General features: G+C 45.6%; 1 protein-coding gene across 1 annotated transcript; it reads right to left on the reverse strand.

Moving 5' to 3' along the window:
• Positions 1–3,986: 3,986 nt before the first annotated feature.
• On the reverse strand, positions 3,987–23,498 carry LOC135553169 (P2Y purinoceptor 3-like). Its single transcript, XM_064985331.1, has 3 exons — positions 23,279–23,498; positions 8,643–9,081; positions 3,987–8,440 (listed from the first exon to the last, which is right to left on the reverse strand). Exons 2-3 carry the CDS (start codon positions 9,062–9,064, stop codon positions 7,726–7,728), a joined length of 1,137 nt encoding a protein of 378 aa, XP_064841403.1. The 5' UTR covers positions 9,065–9,081; positions 23,279–23,498; the 3' UTR covers positions 3,987–7,725.
• Positions 23,499–25,642: the final 2,144 nt, after the last annotated feature.

The raw sequence follows: 25,642 nt of genomic DNA on the forward strand, positions 1-25,642 counted from the left end.
GGTCTACAGGTACCTGTTGTATTCAGCATTTCACTGTAAGGTCTACAGGTACCTGTTGTATTCAGCATTTCACTGTAATGTCTACTACACCTGTTGTATTCAGCATTTCACTGTAAGGTCTACAGGTACCTGTTGTATTCAGCATTTCACTGTAAGGTCTACAGGTACCTGTTGTATTCAGCATTTCACTGTAAGGTCTACAGGTACCTGTTGTATTCAGCATTTCACTGTAAGGTCTACAGGTACCTGTTGTATTCAGCATTTCACTGTAAGGTCTACTACACCTGTTGTATTCAGCATTTCACTGTAAGGTCTACAGGTACCTGTTGTATTCAGCATTTCACTGTAAGGTCTACAGGTACCTGTTGTATTCAGCATTTCACTGTAAGGTCTACAGGTACCTGTTGTATTCAGCATTTCACTGTAAGGTCTACAGGTACCTATTGTATTCAGCATTTCACTGTAAGGTCTACAGGTACCTGTTGTATTCAGCATTTCACTGTAAGGTCTACAGGTACCTGTTGTATTCAGCATTTCACTGTAAGGTCTACAGGTACCTGTTGTATTCAGCATTTCACTGTAAGGTCTACAGGTACCTGTTGTATTCAGCATTTCACTGTAAGGTCTACAGGTACCTGTTGTATTCAGCATTTCACTGTAAGGTCTACAGGTACCTGTTGTATTCAGCATTTCACTGTAAGGTCTACAGGTACCTGTTGTATTCAGCATTTCACTGTAAGGTCTACAGGTACCTGTTGTATGCGGCGCATGTGACTCATTACATGTGATTTGAATAGCAAGTTTATTACAGTGTCAACAGGCTCCTTAATTGGAGAGAACGTAGGCAGAGGTAACTATGGACATGCATGTGTATGTATAAAACAGTACAACTAATAAATGCACTTATACACAAGTAATGAATTAAAACAAATTTATAACCAACATATAATTAAGTTCTCTCCATGTTATAAAAATAAGTTTAACTGTAAAAAATGATATAGTGACACAGAAACGTATCCGTTGCAACAAGAGCGGACAATGGAGCATTTAGAAACGAATGGTAAATAATGTAGTGTCATTTTGGAGTCACTTTTATTGTAAATAAGAATATAATATATTTCTAAACACTTCTACATTAATCAGGTACATTTTTGGTTCTGGTTCTGAACGCATACATTATTTACCATTAATTCATACTGGGCACAAAATAATCTGAAACACAACCAAAACAAACAGAAAGTGCATCCAACAAGTTTGTAGAGTCACAAGCGTGATGTAATCATTACGTACTAGGTATATGGGACCAAATACTAAACTTTAGGACTAATTTAATCCACATTTAAGTGAATTTGTCCCAATAATTTTGGTTCTCTAAAATGGGGAACTATGTACAAAAAGTGCTTTAATTTCTAAACGGTTCTCCTTGACATGGATTAAAATAACCTCAAATGAAAAGCTGTCAGTCTTCACTCTAACCTCCTAGTCATTGTATAATTTCAAATTCAAAGTGCTGGAGAACAGAGCAATACAACAACTGCAACATTGCCAGTGTCCCACTACTTCTGGAGCTCACTGTATGTTGGCTCCTATCAGACATGTGTACACATATTAACCTTCATTTTATCACTTCATTAAGGACCTTAAGCTAAGGCAGAGGTTAAACATACACAAATGCACACACAATCACACCACATTCCCGGCAGATTTGGGAACAAAAACATCAGATGTCACACACATTTGACCAAAACAAGCCAGTGTTATTGAGCAATCCAATCGTCTGCAGCTGATACACAAAGGGACAACAGCAGAGCTGTAAATCCAGGCCGATAGGTTTGTTTTGAGGAACTAGTCCTGTGATATTCTCTTGGAGACTTGTGTACTTACCAGGACGTGGTTTGGGGGGGGGGTGAATGGCAAAATAATAATATTGACATCATATTGACTAGTGCATTAGATCACAAAGCATCAGTGTCAATCTACATGTCAGGGACACATGTCGTCCATATAAATGCTTCTTTCAAGACATTAAATATCTGTCTCTGACATTCTCACTTTTAAAATGTCTAAATACCTATTAGATAGAAAAGGTTCAGTACACACTGGAAATAGCACAGCACAGCCAAAACAGATACAAGTCAATTTACAGTTTTTCTCGATTGCTTTCTCGATGCTGAGTGACCTGTACATTTGCTACATTTGGAAATGAAGCATTTGGAAAATGGGTATTTTATTGTGCATGGACTCTTCCTTACATCTTTTGTCAGTGTGACATTTCAAAGGTCAGGTTTTTGACCAAAACAGCATATACAGTAGTATTCCCTTATCCACTAATGTACGAGGTATTTATTACAGTAGTATTCCCTTATCCACTAATGTACGAGGTATTTATTACAGTTGTATTCCCTTATCCACTAATGTACAAGGTATTTATTACAGTAGTATTCCCTTATCCACTAATGTACGAGGTATTTATTACAGTAGTATTCCCTTATCCACTAATGTACGAGGTATTTATTACAGTAGTATTCCCTTATCCACTAATGTACGAGGTATTTATTACAGTTGTATTCCCTTATCCACTAATGTACGAGGTATTTATTACAGTTGTATTCCCTTATCCACTAATGTACAAGGTATTTATTACAGTAGTATTCCCTTATCCACTAATGAACGAGGTATTTATTACAGTAGTATTCCCTTATCCACTAATGTACGAGGTATTTATTACAGTAGTATTCCCTAATCCACTAATGTACGAGGTATTTATTACAGTAGTATTCCCTTATCCACTAATGTACGAGGTATTTATTACAGTAGTATTCCCTTATCCACTAATGTACGAGGTATTTATTACAGTAATATCCCCTTATCCACTAATGTATGAGGTATTAATTACAGTTGTATTCCCTTATCCACTAATGTACGAGGTATTTATTACAGTAGTATTCCCTTATCCACTAATGTACGAGGTATTTATTACAGTAGTATTACCTTATCCACTAATGTACGAGGTATTTATTACAGTAGTATTCCCTGATCCACTAATGTATGAGGTATTTATTACAGTAGTATTCCCTTATCCACTAATGTACGAGGTATTTATTAGTAGTATTACCTTATCCACTAATGTACGAGGTATTTATTAGTAGTATTCCCTTATCCACTAATGTACGAGGTATTTATTACAGTAGTATTCCCTTATCCACTAATGTACGAGGTATTTATTACAGTAGTATTCCCTTATCCACTAATGTACGAGGTATTTATTACAGTAGTATTCCCTTATCCACTAATGTACGAGGTATTTATTACAGTAGTATTCCCTTATCCACTAATGTACGAGGTATTTATTACAGTAGTATTCCCTGATCCACTAATGTATGAGGTATTTATTACAGTAGTATTCCCTTATCCACTAATGTACGAGGTATTTATTAGTAGTATTACCTTATCCACTAATGTACGAGGTATTTATTAGTAGTATTCCCTTATCCACTAATGTACGAGGTATTTATTACAGTAGTATTCCCTTATCCACTAATGTACGAGGTATTTATTACAGTAGTATTCCCTTATCCACTAATGTACGAGGTATTTATTACAGTAGTATTCCCTTATCCACTAATGTACGAGGTATTTATTACAGTAGTATTCCCTTATCCACTAATGTACGAGGTATTTATTACAGTAGTATTACCTTATCCACTAATGTACGAGGTATTTATTACAGTAGTATTCCCTTATCCACTAATGTACGAGGTATTTATTACAGTAGTATTACCTTATCCACTAATGTACGAGGTATTTATTACAGTAGTATTCCCTTATCCACTAATGTACGAGGTATTTATTACAGTAGTATTACCTTATCCACTAATGTACGAGGTATTTATTACAGTAGTATTACCTTATCCACTAATGTACGAGGTATTTATTACAGTAGTATTCCCTTATCCACTAATGTACGAGGTATTTATTACAGTAGTACTCCCTTATCCACTAATGTACGAGGTATTTATTACAGTAGTATTCCCTTATCCACTAATGTACGAGGTATTTATTACAGTAGTATTACCTTATCCACTAATGTACGAGGTATTTATTACAGTAGTATTACCTTATCCACTAATGTACGAGGTTTTTATTACAGTAGTGTTTTGAAGTTCTCTCGCCAGGGTGTTCCTGAAAGGATTATCTGGATAGTCAGTGCTGTGATTTTACAAAGTTCAAAATAATTGATCTGAAAACCTATTCTAAACATTTTGGACGCAGTATTTTGAATGAATCCCTCCAGTGTGTAACAAACAGTTATGTAGTCTGTTTTTGACAGTTTGTGTGTGTTGTCTGAGGGCAAAGTTTGACTTGGGACCCAGAAGTTAAATGTTTGTACCGTTGGGTGTGAGTTTTTACAATTGTGTATGAAGATTTGAGAAAATGGTGAGTTGTTCCAGGAATTGTGTCTCAGCAATTGAGAAACTGTAAGAGGGATAATCCACCCCGAGAAATGAAACAGATCAATTTCGTGAAAGCCTATGTTCCATCAGTGGATAAAAAAATGTTTCCCTCATGATTTAAATTTTAAGTGGTACGTCTGCGAAACCAGGAAATCATGTAGGAACGCGTCATAGCTACATGGTTCTCATCACTGTATATAGTGTGTTTTCTCCTTCAAGTACCATAATGCAATGTGTGTCTGTGGGAAACGTGGGAAAAAGGCAACGTCCTCTGCTCTCGCTTGGTGAGAGATTCTCCTAAATTGATAATGTAGTTTGTTTTGGTGATTTTTAAAGCTAGCTCACTATTTTGCATGCTGATATTGATTTGGCTATTGTGTGTCGTTACGTTTTCCTGATAGCCAGCCCAGAAAGAGAGCATCGCATTGTGGGTTTTGTAGCGTAAATTGACTTGATCTGCAACAGATTTCCACAACGGTTTTCAAAAGTTGCTACCAACCTTGTTATAATGACAAAATGAAACGTGTTCACAAATATTGCTTTAACATTTTTCTGTTATTTAAATACACCTCTGCTGTTTTCAACCAAGATCTCAGCGGTCACTGCCTCATTGCCTGCATCCGTAATGGGTCAGCGGTCAAACGATCTCCACTCATCACTGTCAAACGCTCCCTGAAACACTTCAGTGAGCAGGCCTTTCTAATCGACCTGGCCGGGTATCCTGGAAGGATATTGATCTCATCCCGTCAGTAGAGTATGCCTGGCTATCCTTTTTAAACGCCTTCCTCACCATATTAAATAAGCATGCCCCATTCAAGAAATTTAGAACCAGGAACAGATATAGCCCTTGGTTCTCCCCAGACCTGACTGCCCTTAACCAACACAAAAACATTCTATGGCGTTCTGCATTCGCATCGAACAGCCCCTGTGATATGCAATTTTTCAGGGAAGCTAGAAACCAATATACACAGGCAGTTAGAAAAGCCAAGGCTAGCTTTTTCAAGCAGAAGTTTGCTTCCTGCAACACAAACTCAAAAAAGTTCTGGGACACTAAAGTCCATGGAGAATAAGAACCCCTCCTTCCAGCTGCCCACTGCACTGAGGATAGGAAACACTGTCACCACCGATAAATCCACTATAATTGAAAATTTCAATAAGCATTTTTCTACGGCTGGCCATGCTTTCCACCTGGCTACCCCTACCCCGGTCAACAGCACTGCACCCCCCACAGCAACTTGCCCAAGCCTTCCCCATTTCTCCTTCACCCAAATCCAGTCAACTGATGTTCTGAAAGAGCAGCAAAATGTGGACCCCTACAAATCACCTGGGCTAGACAATCTGGACCCTTTCTTTCTAAAATTATCTGCCGAAATTGTTGCCACCCCAAGTCAACAAACAGATTACCAACCATTTCGAATCCCACCATATCTTCTCCACTATGCAATCTGGTTTCAGAGCTGGTCTGGGTGCACCTCAGCCACGCTCAAGGTCCTAAACGATATCTTAACCACCATCGATAAGAAACAATACTGTGCAGCCGTATTCATTGACCTGGCCAAGGCTTTCGACCCTGCCAATCACCACATCCTCATCGGCAGACTCGATAGCCTTGGTTTCTCAAATGATTGCCTCGCCTGGTTCACCAACTACTTCTCTGATAGAGTTCAGTGTGTCAAATCGGAGGGTCTGCGGTCCGGGCCCCTGGCATTCTCTATGGGGGTGCCACAGGGTTCAAATCTTGGACCGACTCTCTTCTCTGTATACATCAATGATGTCGCTCTTGCTGCTGGTGAGTCTCTGATCAACTTCTACGCAGACAACACCATTCTGTGTACCTCTGGCCCTTCTTTGGACACTGTGTTAACAACCCTCCAGATGAGCTTCAATGCCTCCTTCTGTGGCCTCCAACGGCTCTTAAATACAAGTAGAACTAAATGCATGCTCTTCAACCGATCGCTGCCTGCACCTGCCCGCCCGTCCAACATCACTACTCTGGACGGTTCTGACTTAGAATATGTGGACAACTACAAATACCTAGGTGTCTGGTTAGACTGTTAACTCTCCTTCCAGACTCACATCAAACATCTCCAATCCAAAGTTAAATCTAGAATTGGCTTCCTATGTTGCAACAAAGCATCCTTCACTCATGCTGCCAACCATACCCTTGTAAAACTGACCATCCTACCGATCCTCGACTTTGTCATTTACAAAATAGCCTCCAATACCCTACTCAATAAATTGGATGCAGTCTATCATAGTACCATCCGTTTTGTCTCCAAAGCCCCATATACTACCCACCACTGCGACCTGTATGCTCTCGTTGGCTGGCCCTCGCTTCATACTCGTCGCCAAACCCACTGGCTCCAGGTCATCTACAAGACCCTGCTAGGTAAAGTCCCCCCGTATCTCAGCTCGCTGGTCACCATAGCATCTCCCACTTGTAGCACACGCTCCAGCAGGTATATCTCTAGTCACCCCCAAAACCAATTATTTCTTTGGCCGCCTCTCCTTCCAGTTCTCTGCTGCCAATGACTGGAACAAACTACAAAAATCTCTGAAACTGGAAACACTTATCTCCCTCACTAGCTTTTAGCACCAGCTGTCAGAGCAGCTCACAGATTACTGCACCTGTACATAGCCCACCTATAACTTACTACCTTTTCCTCCCTTATCTCACCTCATTTGCTCACATCGTATATAGACTTGTTTATACTGTATTATTGACTGTATGTTTGTTTTACTCCATGTGTAACTCTGTGTTGTTGTTTGTGTCAAACTGCTTTGCTTTATCTTGGCCAGGTCGCTATTGTAAATGAGAACGTGTTCTCAACTTGCCTACCTGGTTAAATAAAGGTGTTCTCAACTGGCCTACCTGGTTCAATAAAGGTGTTCTAAACTGGCCTACCTGGTTAAATAAAGGTTAAATAAAAAATAAATAAGGCCATGGGATATGTAGGTAATACACTCCACCTAGTGGCTCATATATAAAACAACTCGCAGTGTGCATGGACATACAGGATACATTACATAATACTATGGCAACCGAAAGCAGTGTTATGGCTGACTCTTTATGCATTTTAGTATACAGCCACAAGCAGACACACTAGCAAACACACTGACTTGTTGCCATGCTGGCAGAGCAGAAGTCAATGAGGGTTCTGGATTGGTTCTAGCTACCCAGAACCCATGTATCTAGGTGTAACACAACTGTGGACTATGGTTGTTTTACATACTCCTTGGTTCCTTTGTCTCAAAGCGAGTTAACCCTTGATTAAACATGGGATCTAAATAATCTAGGGGTTTTCACTTCCTCACACCTTGGTTCCCTGTCTCTGAGAGTGGTGATCTTGGTGATCAGTATTCTGGTGCTCCTGCGGAACCGTGGCTGTGTGAAGTAGAACAGTATAGGATCTAGAACACTGTTCATGCTGGCGAACGGCCTGGTGCACTTGTAGATCACTGAGAACAGGTTCCGTGTCGCACACGGAGCACCTGGTAAGGTTCGTACCAACAGGTACATGGTCTTAGTAAGGTGGAACGGCAGGAAGCTCACAGCGAACACCGTCACCACGATGACTATCATCTTCACCGCCTTGTCCCGTTTCTCCATTGAGGCTGCCATGGTAGCGCCCTGATAGGACGGCGGGCGGCAGAGGAGGCGACCCATGCGACAGTAGCACGCCACCACGCCCATAAAAGGCAACAGGAAGCCCAGGCAGGTCAGAGCCATCCCATAGGGGTAGTAGTCAGCCGAGTGCTCCGGGGGACTCAGGTCGTAACAGACGGTGCGGTTGCGTTGTGTTCCTGTGGAGGCGTAGTGGAACGTGGGGGCACAGAGGACGGCGACCACCAGCCACACACCCCCACACACCACCCGTGCCAGCCTGCGACCCCCCTGCTTGTGCCAGCCGGCCATAGGGTGGCAGATGCCCACGTAGCGCTGGAGGCTGATACAGGTCAGGAACAGTATACTGCCATGCAGGTTACTGTGGAAACAATAAATAACACCAATGATGTTATAATGACAGGGTTTTCTCTCTACAATCCACTCAAATATCTGTCCACAGAAAGGTAACATTCAGTATATGACTGATTATTCACTGTAGGACTAAGTATGTGAGTTTGAGTATTTTAAGTAATCTATAGAACTATGATATGAATGTGTCAATTAATGAGTAGCTATGCTACCTGTAGAACTGAAAGCGGACCAGTTTGCAGGCCAGCTCTCCAAAGGGCCAGTAGTCATGACTGGCGTAGTTGTAGATGAGCAGAGGTAGTGACATCACATACAGGAAGTCAGCCGTGGCCAGATTGAGCATGTAGACGTTGCTCCGGGTCAGGTTGGGTCGTGACCTCCAGATCTTCAAGATGACCGCCCCATTCAGAGGCAGACCAATCAGGAAGACCACACTGTAGACGGCAGGAAGTAGGAAGCGTTTAAAATCCTCCTTATAGGTGCAGACTGGCCATGTGACATTGTTATCGCCCATTGCGATGAGGTATTCCTCCAAGTGGGGTTCTGTGTAATGTCCAGAGGAGGAACCTTCTGCTGTGAACATTCCAATGAGGAAAGGTTCCGTAGAGAACACTTCTAGAGAGGATATCGACATGGCAACAGCTTCACATTCTGAAACAGAAGAGAGTCCAGGATGAATCACATCAAAGTTGATAACCATGTAGTGCTGAGTGATTAATCAAAATGTTTTTTGTTTTTTTTGTTTTTGGTTATTAAACAACTAATTGACTAACATCGGTTCAATTACTTGAATTCCATGTTGTATTTTTTAACTTTTGTGTGAGACCAACGCTTTAGAGAGAAATCAAATAATTCAAGAGAGAAATCAAGTCAAGAACTTTGTGGGACGCTTGGCTAAAGGGAGTTGTAGTTTTCATTCTTGTTCAGTGCAGAAATGTGGTAAATAACTACAATGACCATAATCCATTGCACCTGTCCTTTCTGGGTCGGACAGAGATGGATACATTTTTACACTTGCTACACACAGACCCAGGGGCATTATACACCCTGGAAATCTGAGAGGGCATAGCTGCACCATCGAGAGCATCCTGATCAGTTTCATCACCACCTAGTATGGCAACTGCTCGGCACTCGACCGCAAGGTGCGACAGAGGGTAGTGCGTATGGCCCAGTATAACCCAGGTGCCAAGCTTCCTGCCCTCCAAGAATTTGATACCAGGTGGTGTCAGAGGAAGGCCCTAAAAATTGTCAGACTCCAGCCGCCCAAGTCATAGACTGTTCTCTCTGCTACCGCACAGAAAGCGGTGCCAAGTCTAGGTCCAAAAGGCTTCTTAACAGCTTCTACCCCCAAGCCATAAGACTGATGAACAGTTAATGAAATGTTTACCCGGACTATTTACATTGACCCCCTTTCTTATGCTGTTGTTACTCGCTGCTTATTATCTATGCAGAGTAACTTTACCCCTTTACCTACATGTACACATGACCTCAATTACCTCGACTAACCCGTACCACCACACATTGACTCGGTACCCCCTGTATATAGCCTCCACACTGACTCGGTACCCCCTGTATATAGCCTCCACACTGACTCGGTACCCCCTGTATATAGCCTCCACACTGACTCGGTACCCCCTGTATATAGCCTCCACACTGACTCGGTACCCCCTGTATATAGCCTCCACATTGACTCGGTACCCCCTGTATATAGCCTCCACACTGACTCGGTACCTGTACTCCCTGTATATAGCCTCCACACTGACTCGGTACTGGTAGACCCTGTATATAGCCTCCACACTGACTCGGTACCCACTGTATATAGCCTCCACACTGACTCGGTACCGGTACCCCCTGTATATAGCCTCCACACTGACTCGGTATCCCCTGTATATAGCCTCCACACTGACTCGGTACCCCCTGTATATAGCCTCCACACTGACTCGGTACTGGTACCCCCTGTATATAGTCTCCACATTGACTCTGTACCGGTACCCCCTGTATATAGCCTCCACACTGACTCGGTACCCCCCGTATATAGCCTCCACACTGACTCGGTACCCCCTGTATATAGCCTCCACACTGACTCGGTACCCCCCGTATATAGCCTCCACACTGACTCGGTACCCCCTGTATATAGCCTCCACATTGACTCGGTACCCCCTGTATATAGCCTCCACACTGACTCGGTACTGGTAGACCCTGTATATAGCCTCCACACTGACTCGGTACCCCCTGTATATAGGTACCCCCTGTAGATAGCCTCCACACTGACTCGGTACCCCCTGTATATAGCCTCCACACTGACTCTGTACCCCCTGCATATAGCCTCCACACTGACTCGGTACGCCCTGTATATAGCCTCCACACTGACTCGGTACCCCCTGTATATAGCCTCCACACTGACTCGGTACCCCCTGTATATAGCCTCCACACTGACTCGGTACCCCCTGTATATAGCCTCCACACTGACTCGGTACAGGTACCCCCTGTATATAGCCTCCACACTGACTCGGTACCGGTACGCCCTGTATATAGCCTCCACACTGACTCGGTACCACCTGTATATAGCCTCCACACTGACTCGGTACCCCCTGTATATAGCCTCCACACTGACTCGGTACCCCCTGTATATAGCCTCCACACTGACTCGGTACTGGTAGACCCTGTATATAGCCTCCACACTGACTCGGTACCCCCTGTATATAGCCTCCACACTGACTCGGTACCGGTACCCCCTGTATATAGTCTCCACACTGACTCGGTACCCCCTGTATATAGCCTCCACACTGACTTGGTACCCCCTGTATATAGCCTCCACACTGACTCGGTACCGGTATCCCCTGTATATAGCCTCCACACTGACTCGGTACACCCTGTATATAGCCTCCACACTGACTCGGTACCCCCTGTATATAGCCTCCACACTGACTCGGTACCCCCTGTATATAGCCTCCACACTGACTCGGTACCCCCTGTATATAGCCTCCACACTGACTCGGTACTGGTAGACCCTGTATATAGCCTCCACACTGACTCGGTACCCCCTGTATATAGCCTCCACACTGACTCGGTATCCCCTGTATATAGCCTCCACACTGACTCGGTACCCCCTGTATATAGCCACACTGACTCGGTACCCCCTGTATATAGCCTCCACACTGACTCGGTACCCCCCGTATATAGCCTCCACACTGACTCGGTACCCCCTGTATATAGCCTCCACACTGACTCGGTACCCCCCGTATATAGCCTCCACACTGACTCGGTACCCCCTGTATATAGCCTCCACATTGACTCGGTACCCCCTGTATATAGCCTCCACACTGACTCGGTACTGGTAGACCCTGTATATAGCCTCCACACTGACTCGGTACCCCCTGTATATAGGTACCCCCTGTATATAGCCTCCACACTGACTCGGTACCCCCTGTATATAGCCTCCACACTGACTCTGTACCCCCTGCATATAGCCTCCACACTGACTCGGTACGCCCTGTATATAGCCTCCACACTGACTCGGTACCCCCTGTATATAGCCTCCACACTGACTCGGTACCCCCTGTATATAGCCTCCACACTGACTCGGTACCCCCTGTATATAGCCTCCACACTGACTCGGTACCGGTACGCCCTGTATATAGCCTCCACACTGACTCGGTACCACCTGTATATAGCCTCCACACTGACTTGGTACCCCCTGTATATAGCCTCCACACTGACTCGGTACCCCCTGTATATAGCCTCCACACTGACTCGGTACTGGTAGACCCTGTATATAGCCTCCACACTGACTCGGTACCCCCTGTATATAGCCTCCACACTGACTCGGTACCGGTACCCCCTGTATATAGTCTCCACACTGACTCGGTACCCCCTGTATATAGCCTCCACACTGACTTGGTACCCCCTGTATATAGCCTCCACACTGACTCGGTACCGGTATCCCCTGTATATAGCCTCCACACTGACTCGGTACACCCTGTATATAGCCTCCACACTGACTCGGTACCCCCTGTATATAGCCTCCACACTGACTCGGTACCCCCTGTATATAGCCTCCACACTGACTCGGTACCCCCTGTATATAGCCTCCACACTGACTCGGTACTGGTAGACCCTGTATATAGCCTCCACACTGACTCGGTACCCCCTGTATATAGCCTCCACACTGACTCGGTATCCCCTGTATATAGCCTCCACACTGACTCGGTACCCCCTGTATATAGCCACACTGACTCGGTACCCCCTGTATATAGCCTCCACACTGACTCGGTACCCCCTGTATAAAGCCTCCACACTGACTCGGTACTGGTAGACCCTGTATATAGCCTCCACACTGACTCGGTACCCCCTGTATATAGCCTCCACACTGACTCGGTACCCCCTGTATATAGCCTCCACACTGACTCGGTACTCCCTGTATATAGCCTCCACACTGACTCGGTACCGGTATCCCCTGTATATAGTCTCCACACTGACTCGGTACCCCCTGTATATAGCCTCCACACTGACTCGGTACCCCCTGTATATAGCCTCCACACTGACTCGGTATCCCCTGTATATAGCCTCCACACTGACTCGGTACCCCCTGTATATAGCCTCCACACTGACTCGGTACCGGTATCCCCTGTATATAGCCTCCACACTGACTCGGTATCCCCTGTATATAGCCTCCACACTGACTCGGTACCCCCTGTATATAGCCTCCACACTGACTCGGTACCCCCTGTATATAGCCTCCACACTGACTCGGTACCGGTATCCCCTGTATATAGCCTCCACACTGACTCGGTACCCCCTGTATATAGCCTCCACACTGACTCGGTACCCCCTGTATATAGCCTCCACACTGACTCGGTACCCCCTGTATACAGTACATTTAGTAAATGTTTGAATATTAGTAAATGTTTGAATATTAGTAAATGTTTGAATATTAGTAAATGTTTGAATATTTTTTAAACTGAACAGACCTCAAAAAGCACTAATAGCTCAGCACTACAACCCCAGCTCAGCACTACACCCCAGCTCAGCACTACAACCCCGCTCAGCACTACACCCCAGCTCAGCACTACAACCCCGCTCGCTCAGCACTACAATCCCGCTCAGCACTACAACCCCGCTCAGCACTACACCCCAGCTCAGCACTACAACCCCGCTCAGCACTACAACCCCGCTCGCTCTGCACTACAACCCCGCTCAACACTACAACCCCGCTCAGCACTTCAACCCCGCTCAGCACTACACCCCAGCTCAGCACTACAACCCCGCTCAGCACTACAACCCCGCTCGCTCAGCACTACAACCCCGCTCAGCACTTCAACCCCGCTCAGCACTACAACCCCGCTCAGCACTACAACCCCGCTCAGCACTACAACCCCGCTCAGCACTACAACCCCGCTCAGCACTACACCCCAGCTCAGCACTACAACCCCGCTCAGCACTACAACCCCGCTCGCTCAGCACTACAACCCCGCTCAGCACTTCAACCCCGCTCAGCACTACAACCCCGCTCATCACTACAACCCCGCTCAGCACTACAACCCCGCTCATCACTACAACCCCGCTCAGCACTACAACCCCGCTCAGCACTACAACCCCGCTCGCTCAGCACTACAACCCCGCTCAGCACTACAACCCCGCTCAGCACTACAACCCCGCTCGCTCAGCACTACAATCCCGCTTAGCACGACAACCCCGCTCGCTCAGCACTACAACCCCGCTCGCTCAGCACTACAACCCCGCTCATCACTACAACCCCGCTTAGCACTACAACCCCGCTCGCTCAGCACTACAACCCCGCTCGCTCAGCACTACAACCCCGCTCAGCACTACAACCCCGCTCGCTCATTACTACAACCCCGCTCAGCACTACAACCCCGCTCGCTCAGCACTACAACCCCGCTCGCTCATTACTACAACCCCGCTCAGCACTACAACCCCGCTCGCTCAGCACTACAACCCCGCTCATCACTACAACCCCGCTTAGCACTACAACCCCGCTTAGCACTACAACCCCGCTCGCTTAGCACTACAACCCCGCTCGCTCAGCACTACAACCCCGCTCAGCACTACAACCCCGCTCAGCACTACAACCCTGCTCAGCACTACAACCCCGCTCGCTCAGCACTACAACCCCGCTCAGCACTACAACCCCGCTCGCTCAGCACTACAACCCCGCTCAGCACTACAACCCCGCTCGCTCAGCACTACAACCCCGCTCAGCACTACAACCCCGCTCAGCACTTCAACCCCGCTCAGCACTACAACCCCGTTCGCTCAGCACTACAACCCCGCTCGCTCAGCACTACAACCCCGCTCAGCACTACAACCCCGCTCAGCACTACAACCCAGCTCAGCACTACAACCCCGCTCGCTCAGCACTACAACCCCGCTCAGCACTACAACCCCGCTCAGCACTACAACCCCGCTCAGCACTACAACCCCGCTCGCTCAGCACTACAACCCCGCTCAGCACTACAACCCCGCTCAGCACTACAACCCCGCTCAGCACTACAACCCCGCTCAGCACTACAACCCCGCTCAACACTACAACCCCGCTCAGCACTACAACCCCGCTCAGCACTACAACCCCGCTCAGCACTACAACCCAGCTCAGCACTACAACCCCGCTCAGCACTACAACCCCGCTCAGCACTACAACCCCGCTCAGCACTACAACCCAGCTCAGCACTACAACCTCGCTCGCTCAGCACTACAACCCCGCTCAGCACTACAACCCCCGCTCAGCACTACAACCCCGCTCGCTCAGCACTACAACCCCGCTCAGCACTACAACCCCGCTCAGCACTACAACCCCGCTCAGCACTACAACCCCGCTCAGCACTACAACCCCGCTCAGCACTACAACCCAGCTCAGCACTACAACCTCGCTCGCTCAGCACTACAACCCCGCTCAGCACTACAACCCCGCTCGCTCAGCACTACAACCCCGCTCGCTCAGCACTACAACCCCGCTCAGCACTACAACCCCGCTCAGCACTACAACCCCGCTCAGCACTACAACCCCGCTCAGCACTACAACCCCGCTCGCTCAGCACTATTTCCCCCTCTTCTAACGACTGTCCTCTTCATCTCAGTCGACCAGTACTCTCCACCAGGTGAGGTAGGAGAATACGGTGTTTTCATAGTAACTCACTTGGTTTAACTATCTCTAAATTCTGTCTGTGTGCTACGGGACCATCCATGCGTACAAAATGCATGCATGTCTGTGAGTCGCTTTGGATAAAGTGTCTGCTAAATTGTATGTATACATTAGTGTACTGGTCCAAACCTGAGGACCAAACGCAGCCAAAAGTACAGTATTTTAGCAGTGGGAATGCCTGTCTCTCTGTCAGCCCCCTACTACCCACTCAGCGGTTGGACGTCTGTGGTTCAAGCTGTGTATCATCATCATCAACCTCTTATCCTCTTCATCATCATCATCATCATCATCAGTCTCTTATCCTAGCCCCTTCATCATCATCATCAATCTCTAATCCTAGCCCCTTCATCATCAACATCAGTTTCTTATCCTAGCCCCTTCATCAATCTCTTATCCTCGCCCCTTCATCAATCTCTTATCCTCGCCCCTTCATCAATCTCTTATCCTAGCCCCTTCATCAATCTCTTATCCTCGCCCCTTCATCAATCTCTTATCCTCGCCCCTTCATCAATCTCTTATCCTAGCCCCTTCATCAATCTCTTATCCTAGCCCCTTCATCATCAATCTCTTATCCTAGCCCCTTCATCAGTCTCTTATCCTAGCCCCTTCATCAATCTCTTATCCTAGCCCCTTCATCAATCTCTTATCCTAGCCCTTCATCAATCTCCCTTCATCAATCTCTTATAGCCCGTTCATCATCAATCTCTTATCCTAGCCCCTTCATCATCAATCTCTTATCCTAGCCCCTTCATCATCAATCTCTTATCCTAGCCCCTTCATCATCAATCTCTTATCCTAGCCCCTTCATCATCAATCTCTTATCCTAGCCCCTTCATCATCAATCTCTTATCCTAGCCCCTTCATCAATCTCTTATCCTCGCCCCTTCATCAATCTCTTATCCTCGCCCCTTCATCAATCTCTTATCCTAGCCCCTTCATCAATCTCTTATCCTAGCCCGTTCATCATCAATCTCTTATCCTAGCCCCTTCATCATCAATCTCTTATCCTAGCCCCTTCATCATCAATCTCTTATCCTAGCCCCTTCATCATCAATCTCTTATCCTAGCCCCTTCATCATCAATCTCTTATCCTAGCCCCTTCATCATCAATCTCTTATCCTAGCCCCTTCATCAGTCTCTTATCCTAGCCCCTTCATCAATCTCTTATCCTAGCCCCTTCATCAATCTCTTATCCTAGCCCCTTCATCAATCTCTTATCCTAGCCCCTTCATCAGTCTCTTATCCTAGCCCCTTCATCATCAATCTCTTATCCTAGCCCCTTCATCAATCTCTTATCCTAGCCCCTTCATCAATCTCTTATCCTAGCCCATTCATCATCAATCTCTTATCCGAGCCCCTTCATCAATCTCTTATCCTAGCCCCTTCATCATCAGTCTCTTATCCTAGCCCCTTCATCAATCTCTTATCCGAGCCCCTTCATCAGTCTCTTATCCTATCCCCTTCATCATCAATCTCTTATCCTAGCCCCTTCATCAGTCTCTTATCCTAGCCCCTTAATCATCAGTCTCTTATCCTCGCCCCTTCATCAACATCATGATCATAATTATCCGTCACGTCTCGCCGTCCAAACCGAATGTCGGAGAGTATTAGATCGCTAGAGCTGACTTCCAGAGCCAATCTCCAACACATACTAGCGCTCTATTGTCTGAACAGTGACGCATGGTTTCACAACACTTCATACCAGGAATGACTAAGTGAAGGGGAAGGAAAGGGAGTGCCAATATGCCATATCACTGTGTGTTTGTGTGTAAGATGGCTGAAGTACCCGTTTCCTGGCAGCTGATTAACCTCCACCCCCCCTTTCTCTTCCTCCATCTCTCTCTTCCCCCATCTACCTTCTCCCCCCTCTCTCTTTCTCTCCACACCATTCTCTCTCCCTCACACTCTCTGAATGTGTGTGATGTGTGTGTCATCACCAGCACCCTAAAGGGCTGCCATAGCCTTCGGGTGAAGTGCTTACACAAAGCCTCTCATTTTAATGTAAACATCCCTAGTGTGAGCATTTGTAATAAAAAGCTCCATCATTTCCCAGCTAATGTGTGTGTGTTTCAGTGACTTCTCCTTCCAGCTCTCCTGTACCCCACCAGACGTGCCACCAGTGGTCTTTTCACAGTCCCCAGGTCCAGAGCAAATTCAGGGAAACGTACAGCATTATACAGAGCCGTGCCTGGAGCTCGTTTCCATATTATATAGTGCAAGTGGACAGAAAACCTGGTTTCAAAAAACAAATAAAGCAACACCTCACGGCACAACACCTCTCCCCCATGTGACCTACTGGTTGTGCGTATGGACTGACATGTGACCTACTGGTTGTGTGTATGGACTGACATGTGACCTACTGGTTGTGTGTATGGACTGACATGTGACCTACTGGTTGTGTGTATGGACTGACATGTGACCTACTGGTTGTGTGTATGGACTGACATGTGACCTACTGGTTGTGTGTATGGACTGACATGTGACCTACTGGTTGTGTGTATGGACTGACATGTGACCTACTGGTTGTGTGTATGGACTGACATGTGACCTACTGGTTGTGTGTATGGACTGACATGTGACCTACTGGTTGTGTGTATGGACTGACATGTATTTGGAGCTGATAGATGCACACACACTGTACACACACACACTGTACACACACACACTGTACACACACACTGTACATGTCAATGTAAAGTTTTTTACCTGTAATGTATTTCTCGTTATGTGTCAGACCCCTGTAAGACAAGCTGTCGCCAAGCTAATGGGGATTCTAATCAATCAAGTTTAAAGCCTTAGCTCCAATTTTTTAAGGTAAGGGCAAAGTTCAGGTGTTAACTTCAAATTCTTAAGGTTAGTCATTAACTCTGAAAGGGTAAAGTAAGTATCAATGTTTGGGACAAGCTTACATAAAAATAAAAAATAAATAAAAAAATAAACTTTCTATTGCTGGATTCAAAGTTGCAACCTTTGGAATCCAAGGCTTTTACGCCCTAGCAAAACCCAAACCTACTTGAAGGTAACAGCACACACCGTTGCCCCTAGTGGCCGGTTTTCACATCATCTCCCGACATCCTCAGAGATGGACATCGAATACTGACTTGTATCCCAGTTGACCTGGCTGGAATTCTCAGCAATCAGAGACAGGTGCAAACTCACATACAGTAGTAGCTGACACACACAGCTGGGCAATGAGGGAGAGTTCTTCACATCACGTGTGTGTGTGTGTGTGTGTGTGTGTGTGTGTGTGTGTGTGTGTGTGTGTGTGTGTGTGTGTGTGTGTGTGTGTGTGTGTGTGTGTGTGTGTGTGTGTGTGTGTGTGTGTGTGTATGCCAAGATTACATGCTATCGCACAGGCAGTGTAACACACTTATTTATAAACCACATGATCACATGACCCGAACCAGACACATCAGATAGAGCAGGCTAATGATATCATGTTGCACAGTGATGCACAGTGATTATACAGTGATTATACACACACACACACACACACACACATCCCTTCCTTCCAGTCAAGTTTCATTACCATCCCTCAACCACGGTCATTAGATTGTAGGAGAGAAAGCAGAGCCTGTTGAATTGAATGACACACACACACGCAAACACACACACACACACACACACACACACACACGCAAACACACTTGACATTTAAAGCCAAGGCCATATCTCATTCAATTAATTGAAATCATCAAATCACTCTGGAGACAGACATTGCAGCAATGGAAACAGACCCCATCAATCAATCTCAAGACAGTCAATGTATAACTCTAAAATATACATGCGACATATGGGAAAAGTGGAAGATGCCAGGGTTTATTTTTAACCCAAATCTGACCCTCACCTAACCCAGCGGGGACACCATCGCTTCAAGATAACACGTCACTTCCAGATTTCTGTATGCTACAGTGGGTCAATATTACAACAACAAACATTATCCAACCATTACAGATCAGTCTTCAGAGCTGGCTTCTCCCCCTAGGGTGACACAGTTAGGGAACAGTTAGGAGGACGTGGAGTAACTGGAAAGAGGCTAAATGCAGATTTGATGCAGACGGAGGCAGTACTTTGCCTGAGTGTCCTGGGACAAAGGTCTGCTCTGCTAAGTGCAACATCAAGCTATAATGACTCTGATGTTATGACGAGTAGACCAGCTTATTCAGCATGTAGCTCAATATCAATTCTTCAAACAACTTATTTTTGTCTCCGAAACCTTCAGTCTTACAGCTACGGATTTTCAGTTACACCCAAAAGGAGATCCTACAGTGGCATTTAGGCACTTAAAAAAGACCCACTCTCGTGCATTGTTAAAGGGTTTGTATAGATACCTCTGTCACCGACAAAGAAGCTGTCATGGTTTTGCAAGGCGAGGAGGAGGAAAATGTGCAGCTATTGAAAGGGCCGTCGGTGAACTACAGAGACATGTAGGACAGTTCACAGCTGTTGAAAGGGCCGTCGGTGAACTACAGAGACATGTAGGACAGTTCACAGCTGTTGAAAGGGCCGTCGGTGAACTACAGAGACAAGCAGGACAGTTCACAGCTGTTGAAAGGGCCGTCGGTGAACTACAGAGACATGTAGGACAGTTCACAGCTGTTGAAAGGGCCGTCGGTGAACTACAGAGACATGTAGGACAGTTCACAGCTGTTGAAAGGGACGTCGGTGAACTACAGAGACATGTAGGACAGTTCACAGCTGTTGAAAGGGCCGTCGGTGAACTACAGAGACATGTAGGACAGTTCACAGCTGTTGAAAGGGCCGTCGGTGAACTACAGAGACATGTAGGACAGTTCACAGCTGTTGAAAGGGCCGTCGGTGAACTACAGAGACATGTAGGACAGTTCACAGCTGTTGAAAGGGACGTCGGTGAACTACAGAGACATGTAGGACAGTTCACAGCTGTTGAAAGGGCCGTCGGTGAACTACAGAGACATGTAGGACAGTTCACAGCTGTTGAAAGGGACATTGTGAACTACAGAGACATGTAGGACAGTTCACAGCTGTTGAAAGGGACGTCGGTGAACTACAGAGACATGTAGGACAGTTCACAGCTGTTGAAAGGGCCGTCGGTGAACTACAGAGACAAGCAGGACAGTTCACAGCTGTTGAAAGGGCCGTCGGTGAACTACAGAGACATGTAGGACAGTTCACAGCTGTTGAAAGGGCCGTCGGTGAACTACAGAGACATGTAGGACAGTTCACAGCTGTTGAAAGGGCCGTCGGTGAACTACAGAGACATGTAGGACAGTTCACAGCTGTTGAAAGGGCCGTCGGTGAACTACAGAGACATGTAGGACAGTTCACAGCTGTTGAAAGGGCCGTCGGTGAACTACAGAGACATGTAGGACAGTTCACAGCTGTTGAAAGGGACGTCGGTGAACTACAGAGACATGTAGGACAGTTCACAGCTGTTGAAAGGGACGTCGGTGAACTACAGAAACATGTAGGACAGTTCACAGCTGTTGAAAGGGACATTGTGAACTACAGAGACATGTAGGACAGTTCACAGCTGTTGAAAGGGACGTCGGTGAACTACAGAGACATGTAGGACAGTTCACAGCTGTTGAAAGGGACGTCGGTGAACTACAGAGACATGTAGGACAGTTCACAGCTGTTGAAAGGGACGTCGGTGAACTACAGAAACATGTAGGACAGTTCACAGCTGTTGAAAGGGACATTGTGAACTACAGAGACATGTAGGACAGTTCACAGCTGTTGAAAGGGCCGTCGGTGAACTACAGAGACATGTAGGACAGTTCACAGCTGTTGAAAGGGACATTGTGAACTACAGAGACATGTAGGACAGTTCACAGCTGTTGAAAGGGGCGTCGGTGAACTACAGAGACATGTAGGACAGTTCACAGCTGTTGAAAGGGCCGTCGGTGAACTACAGAGACAAGCAGGACAGTTCACAGCTGTTGAAAGGGCCGTCGGTGAACTACAGAGACATGTAGGACAGTTCACAGCTGTTGAAAGGGCCGTCGGTGAACTACAGAGACATGTAGGACAGTTCACAGCTGTTGAAAGGGCCGTCGGTGAACTACAGAGACATGTAGGACAGTTCACAGCTGTTGAAAGGGCCGTCGGTGAACTACAGAGACATGTAGGACAGTTCACAGCTGTTGAAAGGGACGTCGGTGAACTACAGAGACATGTAGGACAGTTCACAGCTGTTGAAAGGGACGTCGGTGAACTACAGAAACATGTAGGACAGTTCACAGCTGTTGAAAGGGACGTCGGTGAACTACAGAGACAAGCAGGACAGTTTACCCTGGACACTAAGAGACCATGTTAATTAATTGTATTTATATTCATCACCAGGTCTCAAAGCATTTAATCTGTAGGTGAGGAACTCTCCAGATCCACCACCTGTAGCAATGGCACCAACCTGTATAGTCTGTCCATCCCTGACTTAACGTTAACCCTATCAGACCAGGAGAGGAGACAGTTAACATCTCCCTCCATCCTCTATGTCAACTATATCTGTGCCAGTGGACCCAGAGAAAGCACCCACAGGACCCTGACTAATGTCTGGTGTGGTCCGACCCAACAGGACCTTTACTGCTGTGGTCACTATACACTTTCTATACTATACGCTTTCCATCACAAAAGATACACACACAGGTACACACTAACACACACGGCACACTATTCTGCTGCAGGGATGTGTGAAGTGATGTTATAGAGGACACTGTAATAACAATAGCAGCAACTGTATATCATTCATCAGCCATGTGTTTTATTCATAATTAAGTGTTTCTCCTAGGATTTATTTCAGCAGCGGTGGCAGAGTTAGCAGGGATCCCCGACAAATGTCACTTCTAAATGCATATAGGGGAAATGGGGAACACTGAGTAGCCTAAACATGTCTCAGACAGAAGTTAGAGCTCGGGTGCTGGGGAGGACAGGCTCCTGGTAATGGCTGGAGGGAATTAGTGGATTGGTATCAAATACATGTGTTTGATGCCATTGCATTCGCGCCATTCAAGCCATCCTCCACTCAGCAGCCTCCACTGAGCTAGAGGTATGGAGAACTGTAAAACGGACTGTTAAAACTGTGTTTATCTGAGTGGGTTCTATACTCCATATGCATGACATAGTCCTTACGGTTCCTAATGAAATATGATTGAATCTCAGAGAAAAGATCAGCTCTTGGGTTGGCTTCATCAATGTGCTGCTCTAAAGTGCACCACCAAAACAGTATTTACTGGTTATCAGAGTTACAACAATAGGAGTACAAATTCCCCACCATTCATCATGATACACTGAAGGTTAGGAATAATAGGCTACTTCATGTTGTTGACAGGTTTAGACAGGTTAAAATAGCTGTGGCTTAAAGGAGGAATCAAACAGTAACATCGGAGACAGGTATGACAGTTGACCTAAACTGACGAGGCAGCTATAAATTATATTCTTCAAGAATCAATGGGCATATATCTTTAATTTAAAAGTTTGAAAAAAATGTAATCTACTACCTTCCGCATCGTAGAATTCCCCTTTAAAGTATTTAACTAATACTATGCACCCTGCGCATTTAATTCGGAAGGCCATTGCCAAAATGATTCTATATTCCATGGAAACATGTTTCAGACTACTATGGTATAATGACTATACACTGTGCCAATGAGGTTGTTTCGGTCGTCTGCATATAAAGTACAATTATAACACTGTTTTTTTTTTTACCTCTGTGGCTGCGACAAAATACTGACTTTCTCTGCTCCTGTAAACAAGTGTGAGATCCAAACCTGCCTCGTGTTTTACCAGGCAGTCTCGCCTAGTAAGTCGCCCAAACAAATGAGTACTTTAGTGAGAAAAATCAGTAAACCAATCAATGGAGATCCTTCATAAAGTCCAACTGATTTGGATATGTTTTTTGGAGCACCAGAGCGCATGATATCAAAGATATTGGGCGGATTCGATTATGCTGAGCCGCGGGGCAGCGGTTTATGGCCGGTGACGTGACCTGGCAAATGGGAGGAGCGCCCAGCTCAAATCGAACAGCCTAATCTGCGCTGCTTGGTCATGTTGTCAACAAGGCAGCATGGTGCATTTTCCAGAAATATATAACATGTCTTTTCCATAAAATATATGTTTTAATTTTCAAACGTGTTTTTATTGGAAAGGCAGATAAAGCGTTTTTTTTTAAATATATATATTTTTTAAATCAAAAGCAATCATTACTCCACGTGCTAATTAGGTTGACTGGTGATCTTAATGTGGTCATTACAAAGTGGTTTCAGAGTCCTGCAATAAGAGCTTTGACGCTAATATGTGTATAAACTCTATAGTTGTGTTCTGTTGGTGTCACTGGGTAGACTGATACCCCATTCCATGGGTGCACACTAGAGGAGCGCAGGTCAGCTGTTTGTTCACCTGCTTCTGCCCGCAATTGCTAATCGACTGTGATAAAGTGAAAATCTGAGGCCGGCACCCAGCCCTAACCTGCATATTAACATGTGCTATAGGCTACAGTCAAAGAATGCAGGAAGATTTTTTGACAGGCGGTGCAGGATTTTTGTTGCGGCCTGATTTAGTTGTTTCTGCTTATAATTTCTGACATTTTGGTAGGCTATTTGTTAGTCAATTTATCTATAATTAGATACCTGCAGCTTCTCTTCTGTCATTATATGCTGACGTAGCAGACTAAATAAACCCTTTCTCAACAAAATAATGTAATAGATCGATAGAATGAATGCTTCAATCTAGTTGACATCAAATTAAATCAAATTGTATTTCAAGGCCTACCTTCAAACTCAGTGCCTCTTTGCTTGACATCATTGGAAAATCAAAAGAAATCAGACAAGACCTCAGAAAAACAATTGTAGACCTCCACAAGTCTGGTTCATTCTTGGGAGCAATTTCCAAACGCCTGAAGGTACCACGTTCATCTGTACAAACAATAGTACGCAAGTATAAACACCATGGGACCATGCAGCCGTCATACTGCTCAGAAAGGAGACGCTTTCTGTCTCCTGGAGATGAACGTACTTTGGTGCAAAAAGTGCAAATCAATCCCATAACAACAGCAAAGGACCTTGTGAAGATGCTGGTGGAAACTGGTACAAAAGTATCCATGGTAAAACGAGTCCTATATTGACATAACCTGAAAGGCCGCTCAGCAAGGAAGAAGGAAGAAGCCACTGCTCCAAAACCGCCATAAAAAAGCCAGACTACGGTTTGCGACTGCACATGGGGACAAAGATCATATTTTTTGGAGAAATTTCCTGTGGTCTGATGAAGCAAAAATAGAACGGTTTGGCCATAATGACCATCGTTATGTTTGGAAGAAAAAGGGGGAGGCTTGCAAGCCGAAGAACACAATCTGAACCGTGAAGCATGGGGGTGACAGCATCATGTTGTGGGGGTGCATTGCTGCAGGAGGGACTGGTGCACCTCACAAAATAGATGGTATCATGAGGAAGGAAAATGATGTGGATATATTGAAGCAACATCTCAAGACATCAGTCAGGAAGGTAAAGCTTGGTCGCAAATTTGTCTTCCAAATGGACAATGACCCCAAGCATACTTCCAAAGTTGTGGCAAAATGGCTTAAGGACAACAAAGTCAAGGTATTGGAGTGGCCATCACAAAGCCCTGACCTCAATCCTATAGAAAATTTGTGGGCAGAACTGAAAAAGTGTGTGCGAGCAAGGAGGCCCACAAACCTGACTCAGCTACACCAGCTCTGTCAGGAGTAATGGGCCAAGATTCACCCAATTTATTGTGGGAAGCTGGTGGAAGGCTACCCAAAAAGTTTGACTCAAGTTAAACAATTTAAAGGCAATGCTACCAAATGCTAATTGAGTGTATGTAAACTTCTGACCCACTGGGAATGTGATGAAAGAAATAAAAGCTCAAATAAAGCATTCTGTTTACATGACATTTCACATTCTTAAAATAAAGTGGTGAACCTAACAGACCTAAAACAGGGCATTTTACTAGGATTAAATGTCAGGAATTGTGAAAAACTGAGTTTACATGTATTTGGCTAAGGTGTATGTAAACTTCCGACTTCAGCTGTATGTATGCACAGTCACTGTGGAGATG

The sequence above is a fragment of the Oncorhynchus masou genome, chromosome 13, assembly GCF_036934945.1.
Source record: "Oncorhynchus masou masou isolate Uvic2021 chromosome 13, UVic_Omas_1.1, whole genome shotgun sequence".
Classification (NCBI taxonomy): Eukaryota; Metazoa; Chordata; class Actinopteri; order Salmoniformes; family Salmonidae; genus Oncorhynchus; species Oncorhynchus masou.